Raw genomic sequence first — 25507 nt, 5'->3', positions numbered from 1 at the left:
GGTCGGCTGCACGGGTTGCCTGGGCTGCACAATGTGGTACTCCAACGTCCTGACCCCAGCGACACCAAAGTGGTCCCTGCTCTCCTCCAGCTGCCCCCACGCTGCAGAGCATGTCTGCCTGTCCTCTCTCCTGACCCCCTGCTCTGCGCCCTGCAGCTGTCAGAGCTTGGACACCCTCCCTCCCTGGTGGGGGCAGTCCACCGTCCCCCAGGACAGTCTCCCTCAGGTGGCCCAGAACCGCCTCCAGCTGCTGCCCTGACCACGGGTGGGGTACGGCCCCTCTCAGTCCTTCATTCCTGACCCCCCACCTCCTCCGGCTAGCAAGTGGCCCCGCGACCCCCTGGCTCCCCCTCCCTGAGCTGGGGTGCGCAGAGCCGGGATTCTGGATGGAGCAGACTTTTCTTTTCTGGGGTCTGTGTCTCATCTTCCCTCATCCGGGCCCCAGTTTCTCCTCCAAGGGACTCGACCCGAGACTTGAAAGGGTGGGAGGCTTGGCGCCCCAGAGGGGCCTGGGGACGGTGCGTTCAGACGTCGGGAAGAGTGAAGGGAGCAGGGAGCAGGGTTAAGGGAGGCGCTCTCCTCCCCCTAAAGGACGCCGTTCTAACCCTCACGGCAGGGGAACGCCCCTCTGCAGGTGAGCTGACCGCCTCCGATGGGCGCCGGAGGCCCCGGAAGGTGTACCTGGCCCCGGGGCTTGGGGGAGGGGTGTGCCTTCCGGCCGGCGGGCAAGGGCCGCTCCCGACGGCGGCAGAGGGACCCGAGGACGAGGAGGGCGGGGAGGAGGGCGGGGTGAGTCCCACGCGGAAGTCAGGTAGGACAGCTGGGCGAGCTCCAGGTCGCACTCGGGTTCCCTGCGGCGCTGGGGCTGCCTCACCTCAGGACCCTCCGACCCTGAGCCCAGCGCGACCGCCGGCATGCGGGTGAGTCCGCGTGAGGCCACGCCCGCCGGGACAGGCAGGCCCCTGCCTCCCGCCCCCGCCCCCGTCTCCTGCAGAGCGGGAGGGGGTTGGTAGGGGGTCGTGTCCCCCCGCCCCCTCGGGACTGGGGCAGGACGGAAGAAAGGGCTTGCCTCCTGCGCCGGGAGCCCCGGGGAGAGCGGGGTCAGGTGGGGGGCGTGGCCACCCCCGGGCGCTGTGCCAGGAGCCTGACCCCAGACCCCGCGGCTCTGTCCGGCGGGCAGGGGCTGGGGAGACCCGGGGTGGCCGGCAGGGCCCTCCGCTCCCTGGGGGTTCTGCCTGGGCCGGGGTGGGAGTCTCTGAAGGCTGCTGGATTCGGATTCTGGGGGCAGAGCAGGAGAGCGTCCGGGAGGACTTCCTCTCCCCTCCGCCAGGCACGAGGTCTCGAGGCCCGGGCAGCCGTGGGTGGCCGGGAGGAGACCCGAGCTGAGGTGGAGAGCGAAACCCGCCTCCCCGTCGCCCTCCTCCTGGCGCTCCCAGGTGTGGGCCAGGCAGGCGGCCTCGCACTCCGCCTCCGCCGTTCCAGGGCTGTGGAGCCTTGGCAGCTGAGGCTGGTTCCCAGGCCAGCCCTGTGCTGGGGGGAAGAGAGCCTGGGGCTGGGGGGAGGACGGAGACCTGGGGCTGGGGGGAGGGGGCCTGGGGATGGGGTTGAGGGGTGAAGAGGGAGCTAAGGCAAGAGTATCAGCCTTTGGGCAAAGACGGACACAGACCGCAGAGAGCTCCGCCGCAGCCGGGTCTGGGCATCCCCTTCCCCTGCCCAGGTCCCTTCCGTTCCGCACCCCCCACCCCGGCCCCAGCTGCAGTCCTAGCAGCCCTCTAGTCTCAGTTCAGTTCAGCGGCTCAGTCGTGTACGACTCTCTGCGACCCCATGGACTGCAGCACGCCAGACCTCCTTGTCCATCACCAACTCCCGGAGCTTGCTCAAACTCATGTCCATTGAGTCTGTGATGCCATCCTACCATCTCAACTTATGTCGTCCCCTTCCCCTCCCACCTTCAATCTTTCCCAACATCAAGGTCTTTTCCAATGAGTCAGTTCTTCGCATCAGGTGGCCAAATGATTGGAGTTTCAGCTTCAGTATTAGTGCTTCCAATGAATATTCAGGACTGCTTTCCTTTAGGATTGACTGGTTGGATTTCCTTGCAGTCCAAGGGACTCTCAGGAGCCTTCTCCAACACCACAGTTCAGAAGCCCTCTGGTCTAGCTTCTGCTAACTCCCGGTCTCACCTCCTGGCAGCTGCCCTCTTGCCCTTTATACTTCTGCAGAGCTGAAGTGCTGAGTACCGAGGCTCTATGCTATCAAGCCCCTGAGTCTCTAGCAGGTCCTTAGACACCAGCTGTGTGCTGCCCCTCAGGCCCTGTCCACACTACCAGGGCAAGCTCTGGGCTCCCTCCCCTGCTAAGCAGGTACCTGCCTCTCCAGGCCCATGTCCACTCATGCCGGGCACTGCCCGTGAGGGCTGCACACACAGCAGGCTGCCTCTGGGGTGGATGGCCAGACAGACATGTGATCTGACAAATGAGATGGATGGACAGTGGGAGGCATGGTGGGAAGGAGGGGCCCAAGGGAGGAGGGAGGCAGATGACAGGACTTGGAAGACAAGGAAGCCAGGATGTCCCTGGCGGCCCGGTGGTTAGGACTTGGCGCTCCTACTGCAGGGTGCACTGGTTTGATCCCTGGTCAGAGAGATGAGATCCTACATGTTTCATGGTGTGGCCCCCCCAAAGATGAGGAAACAGAGCCAAGTGGGGGATCGCAAGTGTGGGCAGGCCTCTCCATATCTGAGCTTGGTGGTGGGGGTGGCGGTCCCTTTGCTGGGTGATGAAACCACTGCTTAGGCTGGTAGGGCCTAGCCAGGGGGGGCGTGGAGTGCTGGCTGGGCTGTGGTGTGACCCTAAGCCTGAGGCGGGCCATAGATGGTGGGGGGAGGCCCCTGCCTGCTGCGTGCGGCTGGGATGACGTCGTGTGCTCCAGGTAGACTGCCCGGCCAGCAGGGTCAGGAGCTGAAGGGCAGGCACACCCGCACAGCAGTCCCCGTGCCCTGCCGGGGACCTGCAAGCTGCCTGGGGATGGACAGACAGAATGTGGATCCCCAGGCCTGGCCCCCATGCCTGGTCTGGTCTCCCGGGGAGCTGCAGCCTCTAAAGAAGTTAAGCAGGCAGTGGGTGGGTTGACTGGGGCTCTGGCCTGGACTCAGTCCTGGGCCTGCCCACTGGGTGCGTGGCCTGTAGGGAGTGGGGGCTGGAAGCCCCATGGAAGACAACGGAGAGCCGGGTGCCTGGAACCTCCCCGTCCCTGTGCACACTCTTGCTGGGGACCTGCATGAGGTGGGGCTGGGACCCCCAAGGCCAGGTGGGCCAGGGGAGCCTCTGATCCTGCCTGGGGTCTGGGAGCCTGATGCGCACATGTGGCTTCCTGGAGGTGGGGCCTGGTGGACGGGGAACCCCCAGATATCTCGCCTAGGTGCACGAAGCAGTCTGGTTGGTTGGAGGTGGAGGTGACTTCAGGGGAACCTGGTTCTAATCTGTGAAGGCCTCTGTCCCTGGAGGACAGGCGGGCAATGGACAGCCTGAGCCTGGAGCCTGGGGCCCAGGCAGGTGGCTTGGGGATGGGGCCGCTGGGCACAGAGTGTGTGGGCACCAGCCTTTCAGACGTCAAGCGCGGGGTGGCTCGACAGGACGGGGCCGGGGACTTAGGCCTGGCTGCTCCTATGCCTGCCGGCCCTTTCCCAGGGGGAACCAGGTCATGACTGGGGTGGGGCTGTGTCCCAGTGACGGGGGTCAGTGCCTGTGGGACCCCTCTGGTCCAGGTCACACAGCAGCCTCCAGTGAAGGCTGACTCCCCTTTTCCAAGAGGCTCTGGGTAATGCCCCAAAGTCATGTGATGTCTCTGGGGAAAGAGCTGCCCCAGCCTCATTTCTGGGGCCACTTGAGGGTTAGCCTCCCGCCGCTGCCTTAGGGAGCCCCTTGGGGATGGTCCTCCCCAGGCTCCCTCCTCCTGTCTGGATCCCTGTGCCATCCGTCCCCGCCCGGGGACCCCATCTCCCCACCCAGGTACCCCATCTTCCCACCCTGGAGTCCCATCTCCCCGCCCAGGTACCCCATCTCCCCATCCAGGTACCCCATCTTCCCGCCCTGGAGTCCCATCTCCCTGCCCAGGTACCCCATCTCCCCACCCAGGTACCCCATCTTCCCACCCTGGAGTCCCATCTCCCCGCCCCAGGTACCCCAACTCCTTACCCAGGTACCCCATCTTCCCACCCTGGGGACCCGATCTCTCCACCCTGGAGTTCCATCTCCCTGCCCCGTCCCGTCTCCCCAGCTGGGACCCCGTCTTCCCACTGCTGGTTCTGCCCACTCTTCAGCCTCAGGCTCATGTGAGGGAGCCTCTCTTTTCAGCCTCTGTGTGCCTGTCAGTGAGGGACCCTCAAAGTGTCATCCCGCAGGGGGTCCCAGCCCAGAAAGCATAGCCCTCCTCCTGGGTCTGAGGTTGAGTACGTGAGGACCCATTTCACTCACAAATTTGTCCGACATGACGCTTCGCTCCTACAGTGGGCAAGTCACAGGACTGGCTGCTGGTGACAGAAATGCACCAACGTCCCTTGGCCCCATCTACGTGAGACCTGACTCCCTTCGCTGAGATAAGCGCCTCAGCCCAGAGTGCACGTGCATGCACCGACCAGCCTGAGGAGGCGGCTTTCTCCTCTGGCCCCAACCCCACTGCGGTTCGAGGGCTGGGGCGGTACAGGGTTGGAGCTGGGGCAGAAGGGAGCAGGGTTGGAGCTGGGGCAGAAGGGGGCAGGCCTGCAGAGGGGGTTGAGCGCTCTCCAGGAAAGCAGGGCAGAGGGCTGGGCGGGGCCTGCACCGGGGCACGAAGACCCTGGCATCCCGTGCCCCGGAGCCGGTTGTTTTGTGGCTGAGACAGAGGGGAGAGAGGGGGCAGACCCAGGCCTGGTTCTGGACCCAGTAGTTCCGGGGGTGCCTGGGGGTGTGGAGTTGGGGTCGAGTTCCAGAGTTAGTGAAATGAAATAAAAAACAGGTCCCCAGTAAGCTGAATTTCACACAAACAACAGTATTTTTTTTAGTGTAAGTTATGTCCCATGCAATAATTCAGTTCAGTTCAGTTACTCTTTTTGACCCCATGAATCACACACAGCACGCCAGGCCTCCCTGTCTATCACCAACTCCCAGAGTTTACTCAAACTCATCTCAACTTCTGTCGTCCCCTTCTCCTCCTGCCCCCAATCCCTCCCAGCATCAGGGTCTTTTCCAATGAGTCAACTCTTCGCATGAGGTGGCCAAAGTACTGGATATTAAAAAGCAGAGACATTACTTTGCCAACAAAGGTCCATCTAGTCAAGGCTATGGTTTTTCCAGTGGTCATGTATGGATGTGAGAGTTGGACTGTGAAGAAAGCTGAGCGCCGAAAAATTGATGCTTTTGAACTATGGTGTTGGAGAAGACTCTTGAGAGTCCCTTGAACTGCAAGGAGATCCAACCAGTCCATCCTAAAGGAGATCAGTCCTGGGTGTTCATTGAAAGGACTGATGCTGAAGCTGAGACTCCAATACTTTGGCCACCTCATGCAATAATTGGGACATACTTATACTAAATGGTATTTATTGTTTATCTGAAATTCGAATGTGATGGGTGGCCTCTGTTTTCTCTGGCAGCCCTCAAGGGCAGACTGGCTGGAGCAGTCCAGTGAGGCTTTCTGGAGGAGGCAGGAATGCGGGGAGGAGAAGGAGCAGAGGGGGGAGCCGCAGGACAGGGGCTGGGGCAGGACGCAGAACACCGGGTGGCTGCGATGCACGGGGGTGGGGGTGGGTGCAGGCTTGTGAGCTGGGCAGGGCCGCCCAGGGGCGGTAGTGGGTGGTGGGCTGGTGGCAGGCCCACGGTGGGGTGGGGAGCCACCAGGCCCTTCAAGGAAGGCAGGGGGCTCCAGCGGACACAGCTCTCAGCGCCCCCAGGCCCTCACCCCGGGCTTCCTGTGCCTCCGAGCCCTGTGCTCCCTGGGGTGCTGCCGTCGGGGACATGGCTGGGGGCCCTCTTACTGGGCACATGGCCTGGCCAGCCCTTTCCCCGGGCTGCAGGATGCTCCCTGTGTTGCATCAAGCCCCCCAAGGCTGGGAGAGGTGGGCTCTTGCCTGAGGGCACACAGCCTCAGCACCTGCGGACTCTTGGCTCCGGAGGCGGTGTCTTTCCTCCACCTCGGCCCTGGGGCTCCCCCTGATGACCTGCCTGCCTGCCTGGTCTCCCATCTCCTGTGTCCCCGACTCCCTTCAGCCCAGTGGCTCTTCCAGAGAAGGGTCCCTGGGTCACTTTGTCTCAAGCCCTCTGAGCCTGCTGTCTGCTCTTTGGAAATCAGTGAGGCCTCAAGACACCCTTCCCACCTGGATGCCAGTCCCAGCACTTTCCGCTCCCCCACTCCTGTGTGTGCTTAGTCGCTTGGACCCTGTGCGGCCCCATGGATTGCAGCCCGCTAGGCTCCTCTGCCCATGGGGTTTCCCAGGCAAGAGTGGAGCGGGCTGTCATTTCCTACTCCTGGGGATCTTCCCCACCCAGGGATGGAGCCCACGTCTCCTGCGTTGGCAGGCAGATTCTTTACCACTTTGCCACTTGGGAAGCCCCCGACTCCTACTTGTGCGGTTTTTGCAAATCTGTAAGTTTTCCTGAAGTGTCATAAAGACAGTGCAGGGGCCTGCCATGCCCGTTGCCTGGGGCGCTGGTGCAGGTGAAGAGCCTGACACGGCCTGGACTCAGGTCACCAGCTTTTCCGAGTGTGTCATGTAGGGCCCTCATGGCATCATTGCCGCGTCTCCACGGTCCTTCCCGTCTGTGATGGTCTCTCTGTCCCCCTCATCCTTGGCCACATGACTCCGGGGTGTGCTCGCTGGGGCTCTGGTGAAAGTCCCCCTGCCATCTCCTCCTGCTGAGATGGGACTGTGGGCTTTCGGGACCACGTGCTACTGATGCCATCACCTGGACCGTCATCTCCTGTGTTGGGCGCCTCTGCCAGGTCTCTCCTCTGTAACGTGACTCGTTTTCTGTTTCATACTTTCTTCGTTAGTCACTGAGTCCAGGCCACCCTCAACAGGGAGGATTTCATCTCCCGGAGGGAGGAGCATAAAAGGACATGTGTTGTTTGTTAGTGAAAGTGAAAGTGTTAGTCACTTGGTAGTGTCTGACTCTTTGCCACCCCATGGACTATAGCCCACTAGGCTCCTCTGTCCATGGATTTCCCAGGCACAAATACTGGAGTGGGTAGTCATGACCTTCTCCAGGGGATCTTCCTGACCCAGGGGTTGAACCCAGGTTTCCTGCATTGCAGGAGGATTACCGTCTGAGCCACCAGGGAAGCTCCATGTTGTTTATTAGTGCTGCCGTCACAGTTAACAGAGTCAGGGAGACTCAGAAGCTGTGTACCACCCACTTCCTGTGTCCCTCTGTCTGTCCTGGCCGTCTGCCCTGTGCCAGTCGCTCTGGCACAGCTCTCCCTGGACGTACTTTTCGGAAGCTCAGTGCAGTGTCACGCTGACCCCCAGCGCCGCACGTGCAGCCGAGGCCCCCGTGCTCCTTTTGACGTGGTCACAGCACCGCGTTTTCATCCCTCTGCCTGCCGATAAGAAGAGGACAGAGTGTTAGGCGCTCAGTCATGTCTGACTCTTTTCGACCCCATGGACTGTAGCCCCCTAGGCGCCTCTGTCCATGGGATTTCCCAGACAAGAATACTGGAGTGGGTTTCCATTTCCTTTTCCAACGGGTCTTCCTAACCCAGGAATCAAACCCACGCCCGCTGTGTCTCCTGCATTGGTAGGTAGATTCTTTACCACTAGCACGACCTGGGAAGAAAACTGATGAGTTTGGATTATTTTCACCATTTTGGTATGAAATATGCTAGCACCTTTGTCTGACTCCAAAGGTGGCTGGGGCAGGGGGCAGGCCTGGGAGGCTTCTGAAATTCAGGCACCAAGGTGTGTACAACAGCAGCGCATGGGGGTCCTGCTGAGTCACCTGGGCTTTTTTTTTTTTTTTACATATATAGCTTATTTTCAATATTGTATGATTTTCAGGTGATTTACAGTATTATATTACATTCAATATTTTTATAAATCACCCAGGTTTTCCTTTTTGGTCACAGTGTGCTTGCAGGGTCTCAGTTACCTGAGCAGGGACTGAACCCAGGCCCCGGCAGTGAGGGCACGGAGTCCTAACCACTGGGCGGCTGGGAGCTCCCACACCTGCACAGTTAACACTGTCTGACCGTAGAATGTTTGCTGCCAAATGGGTGGACGGTGGTGCCTCCTTGGTCACCTAGCCTGCATTTTCCAAACGGTTTCCGCGTTGGAGTTCCATGTTTTCACCTTCTGAGTGCTCCTCTTCTGTGAAGTGTCCGTTTGCATCTTTGGCCCACTTTCACAGGGCTGCCTGCCTTTTCTTATGAATTCGGGGTGCTCTCTGTGTGTTTCCAAACGAACCTTTGCCAGCCACTTGTGCTGCAGCCTCAGTGTGCACGTAGCCCCACCGGAAACCACCCCTTTGATGCCGAGCACCCAGCCTGGGAGGCGCTCTGCTGTGGCAACGAGTGCCAGCCTCTGTTCCGTCCGCGCTTCACCCTCAGGGAGAAGAGAGTCTCCGGATCTTGGTGCCGACGGAAGGTGACAGCCTTCCGCTGATGGACATGAATACGTGTGAGGTGAGCCTGCATGAGCTCCTCCTGGGCTTGGTCCCACTCCCCCATGCCCTGCACCCAGCCCGCCCTGGTTGCCAGCCCCGGGCCCCACGCCTCTCTCCTCTAGACCAAGGCCCCTGAGTTGTGGGACTATGTCCTTGTGGTCGATCGTCGCACCCAGAGAAACCCCGGGCAGGTCCAGCGGCAGCAGCAGTTCCTGGAAGAGCTTGAGAACCAAGGCTTTCACTACAAGGTGGGTGGGCTGAGGGCCTTGCCTGGGTGCAGCAGTCACAGGGGGCTGGGTGGGTCCCAGGAAGGAGTCTGGGGAGGTTGCCTGTGGCCTCATGCCAGAGTTGGAGGGGACAGACTGTTGGCCTTGGATGAAGGGGGAGAGTCCCAAGGTGGAGCAGAGGGTCCCATGCTGCCCCCAACCCTCAGGCAATGGAGGACCAGGAGAAGGAGTTCTTTGGGATCCGAGCTGACAACAGGATCTTTGACCGGTACCAGAGACTTATGGAGCCCGAGGATACTGTCCCCAGAGGGGAGCTGTCCAGGCCAACTTCCATCCGAGCCACCAACAGGTGAGAGGCTGGCCCACAGCGGGGCCAGGAGGACCCTGGCCCACCTATACGGTGGTCCAGACAGGCAGCAAGGCTCCTAGGTGTGGTCCCGGGGCAGAGGCCACAGGGAGCAACCGTCTGTGCCTTACTTACCACGTCTGTAATACTGGAAAATGTGTGACCATGTCCCCAGATGCAGACCAGAAGCCAGCCTTAAAGGGCAGGTGGCATTTGCAGAGGCCGGGAGGACTCTCCCAGCTGTCCCTCCTGGGTTCTGAGGTCGTCTCCCTGGATTCAGTCTCCACTTCTTTTCTCCAAACCGGATGCCCTTCTCTGGACATCTGTCCCTGCCTCCCAGGCACCCCACACCTCCCCTCTCTCTCTAGGAACCTGCTTCTCCCCACTCTGATCCTTTAGCCCACCAAGCCAGTCCACCTGCCCTCCCCACACCCCACCTCCAACACCTTCCTGGTCCTAGCCCCAGCCCTCTGAACTCACCTGGGGCCAGTCAGGGAGGTCAGCAAAGAACACTCTGGGAGTTGGATATGAGGCAATGGAGGGGGGCTTCCTGTGAGTCCAGGAGGACTGGCTGGTTTGGGAGAACACATGAGCAGAGGCGCCTTGCTGGGGCCTGGAAGGAGCAGGCAGTGGGAGGCCCCGAGATACTCGGGAGGCTGTGCCTCATAGGAGGTGTTCCAGAGGAGCAGGACTCTCTAGTCAGATGCCTGGATGTGCCACCTCCTGGCTGTGTGGCCTTGGCCAGACTCTCTGAGTTACTCACCCTCCCTGAGTTTCAGTCTCCCGTAGGCAAAATGGCTCACAGGGGTGTAAGGAGGATTTATTTGTGCACATAAAGGGTGTGCTCTGAACATGTTGGGGCTCCAGGTGGGAGGTGTGATTGGAGGTGGGGAATCCGGGAGGAAGCTGGACGGCCAATTGTAGGGCTGAGCCCTGGGGCCCTGGGACTAGAGAGACCACCCTGAGGGAGGCCCACCCTGCAACCACGGTGCAGCTGGACTCTGGGAGGATTTGAGGAGGTGCGCTCCCAGATGAGTCCTGGATTTTGGGCTCTGGTCAGGCAGTCCTGGCTGGTGGTCTGGGGGCTCTGTCAGGATGAACAGGGGCCTGGAACCTGGCCAGACAGAGGACCGTTCTGAACCAGTTCTTGTGTTCTAGAATCCGAATTGTCAACTTTGTCCTGAAGAGCAAGATGGCAGCGGGTGGTAAGGACTGGACCAGGAGGGGCGAGCATGGGGAGAATGGGACAGGGTCCTCCCTCATCCCCACCCCTTCTGACCCGAGAACCTCTGTGACCACCAGACACGCTCCAGGATTTGGTGAAGGATGGGGTCTTTGAGGACGGGTTCCCCTTGCACAAGGTGAGGGGTGGGCTGGCTGGGAGAGGCCCTGAGGGCAGGACTTGAGGCGGGAAGCTCTCACTGTGTCTCACCTGTGCCCAGGGGGAGGAACACCTAAAGAAGAAATGGGCCCGGTGGAGAAGCATGTTCCAAAGGCAGCCAATTAGTGATATCAGGTACTACTGCCCTCGCGGACACACCCGTGCCCCCGCAGGCAGGCTGCCCCTCTGTAGATACACCCATGCCTCCAGCAAACAGCTGTCTGGCGAACCATTTAGACACACGTTTAGATGCCCTCAGTACACTCTTGCCCCCAGCATGGCGAGCTTCACCCAGGTGTTGGCGGTGGACAGTCACCCCTGGTGGGAGTGGCCCTGACGGGACGCTGTGCCCGCAGGGACTACTTTGGAGAGAAAGTGGCCTTGTACTTCGCCTGGCTCGGCTGGTACACCTACATGCTGGTGCCCGCCGCAGTGGTGGGCCTCGTCGTCTTCCTGAGCGGGTTTTCCCGATTCGAAGCCAGCCAGATCAGGTGGGCGGGGCCAGGGAAGGGTCGGGACTGAAGCGGAGGGTGGGTGGAGTCAGGGAAGGGGCGGGCCTGAAGCTGGGGGTGGGTGGAGTCAGGGAAGGGGCGGGCCTGAAGCTGAGGGTGGGGCGGGGTCAGAATGGGAGGGACTGAAACTGAGGGTGGGGCGGGGCCAGAAAAGGGGAGGGACTGAAACTGAGGGCTGGCGGGGCCAGGGAAGGGGAGGGACTGAAGCTGGGGATGGGGTGGGGCCAGGGAAGGGGCGGGACTGAAGCTGAGGGTGGGCTGAGTCAGGGAAGGGGCGGTCGGGGTGGGGTCCCTCGAGGGTCCACAGGAAAGTGCTGCCGCCAACCCGGTCGCTGCGCCCTCAGCAAGGAGATCTGCAAGGCCCACGACATCTACATGTGCCCTCGTGGCGACCATAACCGCAGGTTCCAGCGGCTCTCAGACACCTGCGCCTATGCCAAGGTTTGCACGGGGCGGGGGGCCCTGCGGCCGCTGGCCCTGGGGAGGCGGGCCCAGCAGGTCCTCCCAGGGAAGGGGAGGCCTGGGCCGGGGGTGAGGGGAAGGCCGCCCCAGCCCCACGTGCCCCTCCCTCTAGCTCACCCACCTCTTCGACAACGAGGGCACCGTGCTGTTCGCCATCTTCATGGCGCTGTGGGGTGAGTTGCGCGGACCTGAGGCCCGCTGAGCACCACACGTAGATGGGGACACGCCCCTGAGGCCTCTGCTTTCTGCCGCAGCCACCGTGTTCCTGGAGATGTGGAAGCGGGAGCGAGCCCGAGTGGTCCTGCAGTGGGAGCTGTACGGCTGGGACGAGGACCAGGTGAGGCTGAGCCGGTGGCCGGCTTGGGCCCTGAGAGGCTGCTGAGTCCGAGGGGTTCCGTGTCCAAGAGCTTCCCGTCGAAGGTTCCAGTGTCTGAGGGGTTCCCTTGTCCAAGGGCTTCCTGTCTAAGGTTCCTGTGTCTGAGGGGTTCCGTGTCCAAGGGGTTCCTGTGTCCGAGGGGTTCTGTGTCTGAGGGGGTTCCATGTCTGAGGGGTTCTGTGTCTGAGAGGTTCCGTGTCCAAGGGCTTCCTGTCTAAGGTTCCCGTGTCCGAGGGCTTCCTGTCTAAGGTTCCCGTGTCTGAGGGGGTTCCGTGTCTGAGGGGGTTCCGTGGCCGAGGGCTTCCCGTGTCCTGGGGGTTCCGTGTCCGAGGGGTTCTGTGTCTGAGGGGGTTCCGTGTCCGAGGGCTTCCTGTCTAAGGTTTCTGTGTCCGAGGGGTTCTGTGTCCAAGGGGTTCTGTGTCCGAGGGGTTGCCGTGTCTGAGGGGGTCCCATGTCCGAGGGGTTCCGTGTCTGAGGGGGTTCCGTGTCCAAGGGCTTCCCGCTTAAAGTTTCCTATGTCTGAAGGGGTTCCGTGTCTGAGGGGTTCCACGTCCCAGGGGTTCCGTGTCTGAGTGGGTTCAGTGTCCAAGGGGGCTCAGTGTCCAAGGGGTTCTTGTGTCTGGGGGGGGTCCCAGGCCCCACGGGGTTCCGCATCAGGGGCAGTTCCGGCGTCTGAGAAGAGTTGGGTGCCTTCCACAGGAGGAAATGGCTCTGGGGCTCATCAACTGCCCGGACTACCAGCCGCGGCTGCACCAGCACTCCTACCTGCGGAGCACCGTCATCCTCCTCCTGTCTCTCTTGATGGTACTCCGGGGCTCCTGCGGCTGGGCTGGAGAGCAGCTGGGGCAGCCCCTGAGCCCCGCCTCTCCTGCCTCCACCCCAGATCTGCCTCATGATCGGCATGGCCCACGTCCTGGTGGTCTACCGAGTCCTAGCTGCCGCCCTCTTCAACTTGGCCTTGCCCTTCCTGGGGGAGCAGGTGACCACAGCCGTGGTGGTGAGCGGGGCCCTGGTTCACTATGTGATCATCCTCATCATGACCAAGGTAGGGGTCGGGCAGAGGAGGGTGCGGGGGCAGGGTGGGGCCTGCCCAGGTCCAAGGTGAGCCCTGTCTCCCCTCCCACAGATCAACAAATATGTGGCCCTGAAGCTTTGTGACTTTGGTGAGAGGAGAGCTTCTCGGGGGAAGGATTCAGGGTGGGGGTCTTGGAACCCTGGGGTGGGGAAGTGGGGCCCATGAGAGGCCAGGGCATCCTGCCTGGGGGACAGGTGAGGGTCCCAGGTGACCCTGAGTTTTCAGGATATGGACAGGCTGGGCGTGGGCTGTCACTGGGGTGAGAGATGGGGGAAGGATGGCCCCACATCTCATTCCAGAGAAACCCAGGACCTTCTCAGAGCGAGAGAGCAAGTTCACTATCAAGTTCTTCACTCTGCAGTTTTTTGCTCACTTCTCCTCCCTTATCTACATTGCCTTCATCCTGGGCAGGTAGGGGCCACTGGCTCTCACATGCCTCCCTGTAACTTATTTCTCCCCACCTTGAAAATTGAAACACGTGTTCAATTTTTAAAATAAATCATGCTCAGAACATGTGGAAACCTAATACAGAAATATGTGAAGGAAGCACACAGTCAACCCCCAACTGTCCAGTTCATGTCCCATCTCCCCAGATATTTTTACACATTTAAGTACACACAGATACACCTATTTTAAAATTTTTTTTTTTGTTGTTAAAATTTTTATGTACTTGTTTTGGCTGTGCTGTGTCTTTGTTGCTGTGCACATGTGATGATCTGGGGCTACTCTCTAGTTGCGGTGTGAGGGCTTCTCCTTGCTGTAGCTCCTGTTGCAAAGGGACAAGACACACGGGCTTTAGTACTTGTGTCTCGCGGGCTGTAGATCTGTTGGCTTCAGTAGTTGCGGTGCACCAGCTTCGTTGTCCTGTGGCGGCATGTGGAATCTTCCTGGACCAGGGATTGAAACTGTGTCCCCTGCATTGGCAGGCAGATTCTCAACCACTGGGCCACCAGGGAAGTCCCAGATATACCTAATGACATAAGTGGTTTCTCATGTAAGTTATCCTCTCTGCCTTACCCTGAAAACATACAATAGATATCTTCCATGTCTGCAAGGGTGGTGAGGCTTTGTTTTTAAAACCATACATGAGCATTCCTTTGAGAGATGTCCTTGAATTTATTTAAGCACTTCAGTTGGTGGACATTTGGGTTAATTCCAGTTTTGAGCTTTGTAAGTAAAGTGGCAATGGGCATCTCATATACCAGGCACATGCACACACTTCCCCTCACCGTCCAAATTAGTGAAGTTAACCTTTTTGATTCAATCCACAGACATTTTCTTTTTTTTTTCACAGACATTTTCTTATCTTTTCGGAAGAAAATACTTGCTCCATGTGTTCTCTCTGTTTGCTCAACTTTGTAAGTTGCATTGTTGTTGTTGTTCAGTCGCTGTCATGTCCGACTCTGCGACTGCATGGCCTGCAGTGTGCCAGCCTCCCTGTCCTTCACCACCGCCTGGAGTTTGCTCAGACTCATTAACTCTAGACTCTCTAGCAGAACTTTAAAAACAGAAAACCCCTCACAGTTCGTTCAAAGACTTGGTGAGGTCCTTGGAGAGGCCTTCCCAGCATCTGTCCCCCTGTCTTCGGGCTCTGCTTGGCCTTCCCATCCTGGTGAGCCCATCCCTCTCTGCCAGGTGGGACCCCGAGTTTTCCAGTGGCTTCCTGAGAAAGGGTACGTGGGAGATCATCTGTGCTGAGTTCCTCTTTATTGAGGACCTGACTGAGTGCCTGCTAGAGACAGGATGCTAAGTTGGATGTGGTTTTCCTCAGACTTGAGGGATAGCTTTTTTGGCTTCCAGTGTTCTGTCCCACGGACCTGACATCAACGCGATTCCGACTCTCTGCGTCTTCTCACGATCCTCCATCTCTGGAAACTTCTTAGCAGTGTGACTTGGTGGTTCTTTTTCATTCGGTGTTGCTTCAGTAATTCACACCTCTTCCCATCACATACCAGCGTTTCTGTCTCTGCTGGATGATTTCCACATCACACAAACATGCCCTCGTATTCCTTTCAAGAGTCCTCCCCGTGCCCAATTTCCAGTTCTCCCCAGCTCATGCCTCCCCCCCTGACACCTGGGCCGCCTCTGGCCGCTGACCTCTGCCTTTCTCCTGGCCCCTAAATCTCACTGGACTCAGAACCCTGGTCCCTCAGACCCCACTCTTGCCTTGCTCCCTGTGCTCCTTCCCTGCCCTGTCTCCCTCCACAGCCCTCAACTCCTGCGCTGGCCAGATATGCAGAATCCATGCTGGTCAAGTGGAAAGAAATTACTGCGTGCTCGCTGGGCCTGGAGCCTCGGGTCCTTCCGTTTTAGTGATTTTCTGATGTGTCTGATAGCCCCCTTCTTTGGTTCCCTCTCTTCTCATCTGGGAAGTTCTTTTTGTTTGGAAATTGGATCTTCTGAATTGATCACCCAATTTTCTTTGCTTTTTCCTTCCATCCTTGTCCCAGTTCCTCAAAATTTTTCTGTTGAATGCATTACTTCTGCTTATGTTCTTAATTTCAGAGCACTCCTTTTGATGTTTCAGGTTCTTTACAGCCTCCTCTTCATGTTACCTGGAAACCAGGGTTTTTCTTGTCTGAGAATGTGGCCTCTTCTACTCTGGCATTGCTTCTGTTCCTTCCAAGTGTTTTATGCTCTTTTGTTGATTGCTCTCTGATTCTGGTGTTAGAGACCTTCCTTAGATGTCTTTCATTCTTGGACACATGTCTTTAATTGAGAAAGGCATGTGCCAGTGTGCTCTGGACCACGTGTCTCCTGGTGGGGCCTCTTACTCTGTCAGTTCCTGAAGGGGAATCCCTGGTGTCCTGCCTGGAGGAAGGAGGATGCCCTTGGTATGCTGGGAGCCCAGCTGGGGAGGGACAGTGTGGGGTCTCGGTGTCCGTTGGCTCAGCCCTGAGATCTGAGTCTTTGGTTGTTCAACCCCCTGGAAGTGTCTCTGTCTTTTTGCTTGTGTGGGGGGATTAGAGGTCAGATAGGAGGCCCAGGGGTTCAGCCGGGCCTGCATCCCATCCAGCGGGTGCCCCCGGCCCACCAGAGGGGCGTCCCATCCAGTGGGTGCCTCTGGCCCACCAGAGGGGCCCAAGTCCTGGGTGCTCTGGGCGAGGCAGGGCTGCCGGCTGTTTGGACATCAGCCCCGCAGGTTCGATCCAGCAGGATGTGGCGAGTGGGCTGCAGGCCTCTCCAGTTCCCTCCCAGCTCTGAGGTGATGCCCAGCCGTGGGTGTCGGCAGCCAGCCATTTCAGTTGAAAGTTGGGAGTGCACATTTTCGTGGAGATGAGCATTGCTAAAGCAACCTCCAAAAGCGCTGTGGTGACTCACAAAGACACACGCTGTGTGTGTGTGCACCCTCTGTTGATCTGATGAACAAAGGCTTCTCATCTTTCAAGGTGCCTTATTAAAACCTATTCGTGAGAATCCAGCTTCTTCCCAGATATTTATTGGTCATTAAATTTCCTTTTCTATAAACTGTTCATATCATCTGAGCATTTTCGTAATCTCAAGATCAAATGGGTTCTTTTGACGTTATCCGTTTCCTAAAATCATGGCATATTTTACTTTGCTTCTTATTTGACCATTTCTTTGTCGTACAGCTCTTTATTTTTCCTGTTGTTTCCAGCTGCCTTTCCCCCCTTGCGTGTCTTTATCGTATCAAGGTTATCTAGCCCCTCTGTGGCAAACTGTTAGTTGCACAGAGTCCCTTTCTCCATGGGGCCCTCCTTGGGAGCCCTGCCTTCTCCCACACTGGGCTGGTTGCTCTCTGAGCCTCCTGTATATCTGTCTTCTTGGGACGTCCGTTGCTGCTTTCCTGGGTTAGGACCATCATTTCCTGATTCCCAAGCCGCCTCCTTTTTGATTTTTGCTTTCATTTATTCTGAGAGAGTATATTGGAGAGGTAAATTTTCTGAATTCGTTTGTCTCAAGGTGTCATGTTCTGCCCTGGCACATGATTGACATGGCCGGGTGAGAAATCTAACTTCGACACAGTTTTCCTTCTAGAACTCCATTGTCTTTGAACTTGCAAAATTGATGAGAAGTATGCAGAAAATCTGATTTTTGTTTTTTCCTAGTTGACCTAGATTTTTTTCCCTCTGGAAGAGGGATCTTCTGTTTAAAGTTAGGATCTTCTCTTTAAACAGGGGGACAGCCTCGGGGTGAGTCTTTTCTTCATGCACTGTGCTGGGCAACTGTTGGCACCTTCCAATGAAAAAACCATGTCCTGCTTAAGTGCATGAAATTTTTTTCTTTTTAACCTCAGGTTTTTAAAAAAATTTCCCCTTGCTTTCTCTTTATGCGACTCCTGGTCCGCTTGGGTTTGTCCTCTGTGCTTCTTATCTTTTTCTCTCCTATAGTCCATCTCTCTGTCTCTACACTCCAGATCTGGAGAAAGTTCTTTCACTTTGTCTTTTTTTGCCTTCTGTTGTTTTGTTTTAAGTTTAAGAATTTTAAGAGAAAGTCTTAATTTTCAAGAGATTTTTGGTCTTTTGTTATCCTTATAGTGTCCTTATTTCCATAGATACAGTACTTTCTTGAAGATATCAGTGTTCTTTTTTCCCCTTAAGTTTTTTTCTTTTAAATATTTGTTTGGCTGCACCACGTCTTCATTGCGACCTATGGGATCTAGTACCCTGACCAGGGATTGAGCCTGGGGCCCCGGGACTGGGGGCTCGGAGTCCTAGCCACTGGGCCACCAGAGAAATCCCGTTTCCTTTCCTCATCTCATTTCCTAAAGTGTCCATCCTGTTCCTTTGCCACAGTCTTTCTCTGTTGCTTTTCTTCATGACTGAAGATTTGCAACCCTCCACTGACTTTGGATAACAAAGGACTAAGCTGATTTTCCCTGGCAGGATGGGATATGTCTTTATAATAATAACTCACGTCACAGACACTCACACATTCTATCCTAAGTCATGTTAGTCAACTCTAATCTGCACAACAGCCCTATGGGGTAGGGACTCTAAACCCCATTTCCGTCAGATGGGTTGACGGAGAAGTTAAGAAACTTCTCAGGGTCACATAGTCAGCAGACGGAGGAGCAGATGAGGCCCGACTCTGATTCCTCCTGTGCACCGTCCCTGCACGCTACGCTTCTGGGTGAGGAGGCAAAAGCCTAGGCAATCTCTTGTGTTCCTCTGAAGGCAGTTTCTTCTTTGTTATGAGGTTTATCAGTATGTTTCTTCACAGTTCCTGTTTCTCATGCCACGCTCAAAAAGGCCTCCCCTTCCTCAAAATTAAAAATGTGTTTAGCTGTGATTTCCTTCATGCTTATGGTGTCAACATTTTTAGACACTCAGATCTTTGATCCACAGGAACTGGTTCTGCTGCAAGGGGCACCGGAGGGAAGCTTGTTTTGTTTCCAAGTGACAGCCAGCTGTCCCCAAACCAACTGCTGACTTTTCATCACCACCACCACCTTCTGCACATACCAAGTCCCATCATTCACTTGAATGTTTTGGTCTTTCTGTGAATTCTGATCATTTTAGTCTAGTATCTTACTGTGTAATTATTACTGTGTTACGCTTTACTATCAGATAGGACTCGCATTAATTTTCTTTTTTGTAGTTATTTACATGTTTATTCTTCTAGGTGAACTTTAATTTTTGTCAAATTCCATCAAAATTCTGTGGCACTTACCTTCGGGTTGCAGGGAAATTAGACATTCTTTTAGGGAGAACTGACATACCTGCTCTATTAATTTTCTTTTACCAAAACGCAGTGGCTTTAAACTATGCACAGTATTTTCAGTTTTAGAGGCCGAGTCCAAGAAGGGTCTTGCTGGACTAAAATCAAGGTGTCAGCAGGGCTGCGTTCTGTCTGGAGACCCTCGGGGAGGATCCATACTGTTGTTTTTTTCAGTTTCTAGAGGCTGCCTGGATCCCGTGGCTCCTGGTCCCTCCCTCCTGTGTCTGCAGAGCCAGTGGTGTCAGGCTGAGTCCCTTTCATTTTGTCATGTCTCTGACTCTCCTCCTTCCTCGTTTAAGGACTCTGGTGATTAAAACGGGCACACCTAGATAATCCAGGATTCTCTGTCCATTTTAAGGTCAGCTGATTGGCAACCTTAATGCTGCCGTGTCATATAACATATGCCAGGAATCATGATGTGGATGTCCTTGGGGGCCTGTCATTCTATCTCTCAAGCATACAATCCTCATTTTTTCTATCAAAGAACAAGGCTTCTCTATCCGAGTCTTGTTTTGGTGGTCTTTAGCTGTCATGTGAACTCTACTCTCAGTTCAGTCAGTTGTGTCCGACTCTCAGTGACCCCATGGACTGCAGCACACCAGGCTTCCCCGTCCATCACCAACCTCCAGAGCTTGCTCTCACACATGCCCATCAAGTCGGTGATGCCACCCAAGCATCTCATCCTCTGTTGCCCCCTTCTCCTCCTGCCCTCAGTATTTCCCAACATCATTTTCTTTTCTAATGAGTCAGCTCTTCGCATCAGGTGGCCAGAGTATTGGAGTCTCAGCTTCAGCATCAGTCCTTCCAATGAATATTCAGGACTGATTTCCTTTAGGATGGACTGGTTGGATCTCCTTGCAGTCCAAGGGACTCTCAAGAGTCTTCTCCAATACCACAGTTCAAAAGCATCAATTCTTCAGCATTCAGCTTTCTTTATAGTCCAACTCTTACATCCATACATGATAATTGGAAAAACCATAGCTTTGACTAGACGGACCTTTGTCAGCAAAGTAATGTCTCTGCTTTTTAATATGATGTCTAGGTTGGTCATAGCTTTTCTTCCAAGGAGCAAGCATCTTTTAATTTCATGGCTGCAGTCACCATCTGCAGTGATTTTGGAGCCCCCCAAAATAAAGTCTGTCACTGTTGCCATTGTTTCCCCATCTATTTGCCATGAAGTGATGGGACCAGATGCCATGATCTTAGTTTTCTGAATGTTGAGTTTTAAGCCAACTTTTTCACTCTCCTCTTTCACTTTCATCAAGAGGCTCTTTATTTCTTCTTTGCTTTCTGCCATAAGTTCTTTCTGCCATAGTTCTTCGCTTTCTGTGTCATCTGCATATCTGAAGTTATTGATATTTCTCCCGGCAATCTTGACTCCACCTTGTGCTTCATCCAGCCCAGCATTTTGCATGATGTACTCTGCATATAAGTTAAATAAGCAGGGTGACAATATACAGCCTTGACGTACTCCTTTCCCAGTTTGGAACCAGTCTGTCGTTCCATGTCCAGTTCTAACTGTTGCTTCTTGACCTGCCTACAGATTTCTCAGGAGACAGGTCAGGTGGTCTGGTATTCCCATCTCTTGAATTTTCCAGTTTGTTGTGATCCACACAGTCAAAGGCTTTGGTGTAGTCAATAAAGTAGAAGTAGTTGTTTTTCTAAGTAGAATTAGATGTTTTTCTGGAACTCTCTTGCTTTTTTGATGATCCAACAGATGTTTGCAATTTGATCTCTGATTCCTTTGCTTTTTCTAAATCCAGCTTGAACATCTGGAAGTTCACGGTTCATGTATTGTTGAAGCCTAGCTTGGAGAATTTTGAGCATTACCTTACTAGCGTGTGAGATGAGTGCAGTTGTGCGGTAGTTTGAGCATTCTTTGGCATTGCTTTTCTTTGATTGGAATGAAAACTGACCTTTTCCAGTCCTGTGGCCACTGCTGAGTTTTCCCAGTTTGCTGGCATATTGAGTGCAACACTTTCACAGCATCATCTCTCAGGATTTGAAATAGCTCAACTGGAATTCCATCACCTCCACTAGCTTTGTTCGTAGTGATGCTTCCTAAGGCCCTCTTGACTTTACATTCCAGGATGTCTGGCTCTAGGTGAGTGATCACACCACCTATCATGACATTATCTGGATCATGAAGATCTTTTTTGTACAGTTCTGTATTCTTGCAACCTCTTAATATCTTCTGCTTCTGTTGGGTCCATACCATTTCTGTCCTTTATTTTGCCCATCTTTGTATGAAATGTTCCCTTAGTATCTCTAATTTTCTTGAAGAGATCTAGTCTTTCCCATTCTATTGTTTTCCTCTATTTCTTTGCATTGATCACTGGGGGAGGCTTTCTTATCTCTCCTTGCTATTCTTTGGAACTCTGCATTCAGATGGGAATATGTCTCTCTTTTTCCCCTTTGCCTTTCGCTTCTCTTTTCTCAGCTATTTTTAAGGCCTCTTCAGACAACCATTTTGCCTTTTTGCATTTCTTTTTCTTGGGAATGGTCTCGATCATTGCCTCCTGTACAATGTCACGAACCTCCGTCCACAGTTCTTTAGGTACTGTGTCTATCAGATCTAATCCCTTGAATCTGTCTCTTCCACTGTATAATCGTAAGGGATTTGATTTAAGTCGTAACTGATGGTCTAGTGGTTTGTGTGTGCGAGCATGTGCCCACAGGCGTGTCTGGGCATAAGGCTCACATCTGGCCGCTGCTCACCTGTGGGGCAAGTCTGCTTCCTTCCCCTCCAGGGCCCACAGTGCCCCGATCCCCACTCTTGTCCTGCCGCCTCCCTCAGCCTGGCTGTCCTTCACAGGATCAATGGACACCCCGGGAAGACGGTGCGCCTGGCAGGGCTGTGGAAGCTAGAGGAGGTCAGCCTGTCCCGGGTGCTCTACTGCCCTCTTCCCGAACTGCCCTCGTTCCTGGCCTCTCCCAGTGCCGCCATGCCCGTGCGCACCTCCCACCCTTGTCCCTGCAGTGCCACCTCAGCGGCTGCATGATGGACCTGTTCGTGCAGATGGCCATCATCATGGGTCTGAAGCAAACGCTCAGCAACTGCATGGAGTATCTGAGACCGTGAGGACCCCCCTCCTGGGGCACCGCCCACCGCAGGACCCCCCCCACCCCACCCGGGGCCCCCCTGCTCCCCGGCTTCTCCCCGTTCCCCACCCGGTTCTCATGCCTCTAGGTGGCTGGCACACAAGTATCGCTCTTTGCGGGCCCTGTCTCAGGACCCCGAGCTGGGCCACTGGCAGCGCAACTACCGCCTGAATCCGGTCTACACCTTCAGCCTGTTCGATGAGTTCATGGAGATGAGTACGCGGGGCAGGGCTGGGGGCCGAGGGGCTGGCGGAGGGGCTCGGTGAGGAAGTGCAGGGTGACCGCCCCCACCCGCAGTGATCCAGTACGGCTTCACCACCATCTTCGTGGCCGCCTTCCCGCTCGCCCCGCTGCTCGCGCTCTTCAGCAACCTCGTGGAGATCCGCCTGGACGCCATCAAGATGGTCCGACTGCAGCGGCGCCTGGTGCCACGCAAGGCCAAGGACATCGGTCAGGGGCCGGCTGGGGGCGGGGCGGCCAGCTCACCAATCTCCCTGAAACCCCGGCTCTAAGCCTTAGGGGCAAGAGGGGTCCTCACCCCCGGCGGCCCCCAGCCCTTCCCAGGGTCTGCCTGGGTTGGGGGTTGAGCCCAGGCCCCAGGAAGAGGAGGGACTGGCATGCCTCCTACTGCCCCCCGAGTCGGATTGAAGGGCCAGAGCCAATGGGAAGCTGGTGCAAAAAGGCTGGACTCTCAGAGCAGGAAGCTGGGGCAGGGACCTGGGTCACCTCGGCTGGCCTGGCCGGGGTGGACGGGGTCAGGGATGAAGCAAGGAGATGGAGTACTGGCAGGGCAGTAGGAGAGAGACCTGGGAGGAAGGCCACCATCCCGTGACCAGTCTGGGGGTCTGCCCCTGCCCTGTGAGCGGGTAGGGGGACCTAGGAGGCAGAGCAGGCCTGGGGTCAGCTGAAAGGTTCAAGCATAACATGGGGATAGAGACCTGGCCCCTCCTTGTCCATGTCAAGAAGCGGGGTGCAGGAGAGTGGCATTTGCCCTCCGCTGGCCTTGGCCAAGACTGTCCTCATCAGGGGCCTGGCAGTCGCCACAGGCATGAGTGTGACAACGCCCTTGGCCATCTGGGCTCCCAGCCTTGGGGAATCAGTGGGGCTGGGGGAGGAGGCATGTAGGTAGACTGGGCCTCCCTCCCTCCTGTGGCTCAGGGACCTGGCTGCAGGTGCTGGAGATCATTGGTGTACTGGCGGTCATCGCCAATGGGATGGTCATCGCCTTCACGTCTGAGTTCATCCCCCGCGTGGTGTACAAATACCGCTATGGCCCCTGCCGGAGCGGGGCCCAGTCTGAAGTCGAGTAAGGGGACGCTGCCACACAGCCCCTGGGGGAGTCTCAAACTGTCCAGAGGCCCCTGGGAAACTGGCCCCACCCCAGGGGAGCCCGGGGCAGGGCTCGATGCTGCCAGTTTCTCCTGGGGTGGTCTGCCCCTGCCCTGTGCTGACCTGCAGACCGTGGGTGGAGCCTGGGAGTGCGGACTGGGACCCCAGGAGGGCATTGATGTCCCAGAGCTAGCCATCTTCTGAGCAGGTGCTATGGGAACGGCTTCCCTTCCAAAGTCAGATGCTTTGTGGGGTCTGTGCACTGTCCTCATCCAGCTCCTCCAGCCCTGCGTGGGGCTGGGTCTCCAGGGGTCTCTCCCAGGAAGGCTCCCCCAGCCCCTTCGAGTCCCTTCAGCCTCCCCGAGGGCCTGTCTCCCGTATACAGAGGTGGAGGAGGGGGTCTGTACTGCGGCCCACCCTGACGGTCCCACCACGTCGGGCCGGATTCGAGCCAGCACCCTGGAAGCCTGAGGGGCCACACCAAGCTCCTGTCCTCTGCCCACAGCTGCTTCACGGGCTATGTCAACCACAGCCTGTCCGTGTTCTACACCAAAGACTTCCAGGATCCTGCCAAAATCGAGGGCTCGGAGAATGTGACTGAGTGCAGGTTCGGACCCCCACCCCCTGTGAGCACCCTTTGAACTCCTGACCCCTGACCTCATCTGCTCCCCACCCCAGGTACCGGGACTATTTCTCTGCTCAGGACTCCAACTTCTCGGAGCAGCACTGGTTCCTCCTGGCGATCCGCCTGGCCTTCCTCATCCTCTTCGAGGTGAGCCAGCAGGCAGGGGCCCTGGAGTGGGCCAGCTCTCCGACCCTTGATGTCCCTGCGCAGCCCTCCTGACCTCCCCTCTCTGCCCAGCACGTGGCTTTATGCATCAAGCTCATTGCGGCCTGGTTCGTGCCTGACGTCCCACAGTCTGTGAAGAACGAAGTCCTGAAGAAGAAGTACCAGAGACTGGAGCAAAAGAGGTGGAGAGGCAGGGCTGGCTGGGGGTGGGGAGGGGCTGGGGTGGGCCCACTCAGCCCCTTTCCTGTCTCCAGCTGCAGCTCCAGGAGCACAGACGTGTAGGGGACCCGGAGCAGGCAGTGCCCGGAGACCCAGGACTCAGGAGCTGCCACCACAGCCTCCTACCCCAGCCTGGCTGGCTGTGTGTGGGGAGCTTTAGGAAGATGCGACTACGTGCGGGGGCCCTGGGAGCCCCTGTGTGTTTGGGGTGTCTGTAAACTGCACACTCGTCCGTGGTCTACGAGGCCTGTTCCATGTGTTAGGTCTCAGGCTTGGTACTGCCCGACTTGAACTCTGAGTGACTCTGCCCCCCCAGAGCTGGGGGGGAGGGCGGGCAGCGGCAGGGGCTCCCGAGCAGTCACAGTGCAAGGGGGCTGGACTCTTTCCTGGGCTGCCCTCTGACTCCTGGGCCCCAGATCTTGCCCCACCCCCTGGCTCCCTTCAACCAGCAGAATTTTCTATAATAAAAACTTTTCTGTAGATTTCTGGGTCTCTGGTGCATTATGTCTGCCCTCAGGGTTAGCAAGGTTATACTCAAAATCCTTTCACATGCTAGCAAGGTTATGCTAAAGATCCTTCAAGCTAGACTTCAGCAGTACGTGGACTGAGAACTGCCAGATGTACAAGCTGGGTTTTGAAGAAACAGAGGAACCAGAGATCAAATTGCCATTTGTTGGGTCATCAAGAAAGCAAGGGCCTTCCAGAAAAACATCTACTTCTGCTTCACTGACTATGCTAAAACCTTTGACTGTGTGGATCACAACAAACTGGAAAATTATTAATGAGATGGAAGTACCAGACCACTGTACCTGCCTCCTGAGAAATCTGTATGTAGGTCAAAAAGCAACAGTTAGAACCAGACATACAACTGACTGGTTCAAAATTGGGAAAGGATTATATCAAGGCTGTATATTGTCACCCTGCTTATTTAACTTATATGCAGAGTCCATCATGCAGAATGCGAGGCTGGAATCAAGATTGCTGGGAGAAAAAAGCAACCTCAGATATGCAGATGATACCACTTAAACGGCAGAAAGCAAAGAGGAACTAAAGAGCCTTTTGATGAGGGTGAAAGAGGAGAGTGAAAAAGCTGACTTGAAACTCAACATTCAAAGAACTTAATGGTATCCAGTCCCATCACTTCATGGCAAATAGAAGAGGAAAAAGTGGAAACCGTGGCAGATTTTATTTTCTGGGGCTCCAAAATCACTGTGGACGGTGACTGCAGCCATGGAATTAAAAGATGCTTGTTCCGTGGAAGGAAAGCTATGGTAAACCTAGAACGGAGTATTAAAAAGCAGAGATATTACTTTGCCCATAAAGGTCCACACAGTCAAAGCAATGGTTTTTCCAGTAGTCATGTACAGATGTGA

At 56.0% G+C, this 25507-nt stretch overlaps 1 protein-coding gene across 3 annotated transcripts; it reads left to right on the top strand.

The window, feature by feature from the left end:
* Positions 1-734: 734 nt before the first annotated feature.
* ANO9 (anoctamin 9) lies at positions 735-24616 on the top strand. Of its 3 annotated transcripts, XM_043922293.1 has the most exons (24): positions 743-920; positions 8578-8652; positions 8756-8881; positions 9067-9209; positions 10365-10411; positions 10509-10567; positions 10649-10722; positions 10944-11078; positions 11444-11540; positions 11674-11734; positions 11816-11898; positions 12637-12741; positions 12821-12982; positions 13064-13100; positions 13312-13423; positions 21510-21567; positions 21675-21772; positions 21885-22012; positions 22094-22246; positions 22955-23102; positions 23631-23732; positions 23804-23897; positions 23988-24097; positions 24170-24616. In XM_043922293.1, exons 1-24 carry the CDS (start codon positions 915-917, stop codon positions 24195-24197), a joined length of 2241 nt encoding a protein of 746 aa, XP_043778228.1. In that variant the 5' UTR covers positions 743-914; the 3' UTR covers positions 24198-24616. The 3 variants fall into 3 exon arrangements, 1 of the variants encoding a protein (XP_043778228.1); XR_006344469.1 differs by lacking the exons at positions 22955-23102; positions 24170-24616 and having other exon boundaries at positions 735-920; positions 23988-24035; XR_006344468.1 differs by lacking the exons at positions 23988-24097; positions 24170-24616 and having other exon boundaries at positions 737-920; positions 23511-23732; positions 23804-23838.
* The last annotated feature ends 891 nt before the right edge of the window (positions 24617-25507 follow it).

The sequence above is a fragment of the Cervus elaphus genome, chromosome 2 (genome assembly GCF_910594005.1).
Source record: "Cervus elaphus chromosome 2, mCerEla1.1, whole genome shotgun sequence".
Taxonomy (NCBI): Eukaryota; Metazoa; Chordata; class Mammalia; order Artiodactyla; family Cervidae; genus Cervus; species Cervus elaphus.
The sequence above is the reverse complement of the archived record's forward strand: the minus strand, read 5'-3'. Positions and strand labels throughout refer to the sequence as shown.

What these genes read in the sequence shown, in the direction of transcription:
- ANO9 (XM_043922293.1), top strand. An exon ending in TTCGAAGCCAGCCAGATCAG is followed by an intron (nt 11,079 to 11,443) that starts GTGGGCGGGGCC and finishes CTGCGCCCTCAG; the next exon opens with CAAGGAGATCTGCAAGGCCC. An exon ending in CCTTCCTCATCCTCTTCGAG is followed by an intron (nt 23,898 to 23,987) that starts GTGAGCCAGCAG and finishes CTCTCTGCCCAG; the next exon opens with CACGTGGCTTTATGCATCAA.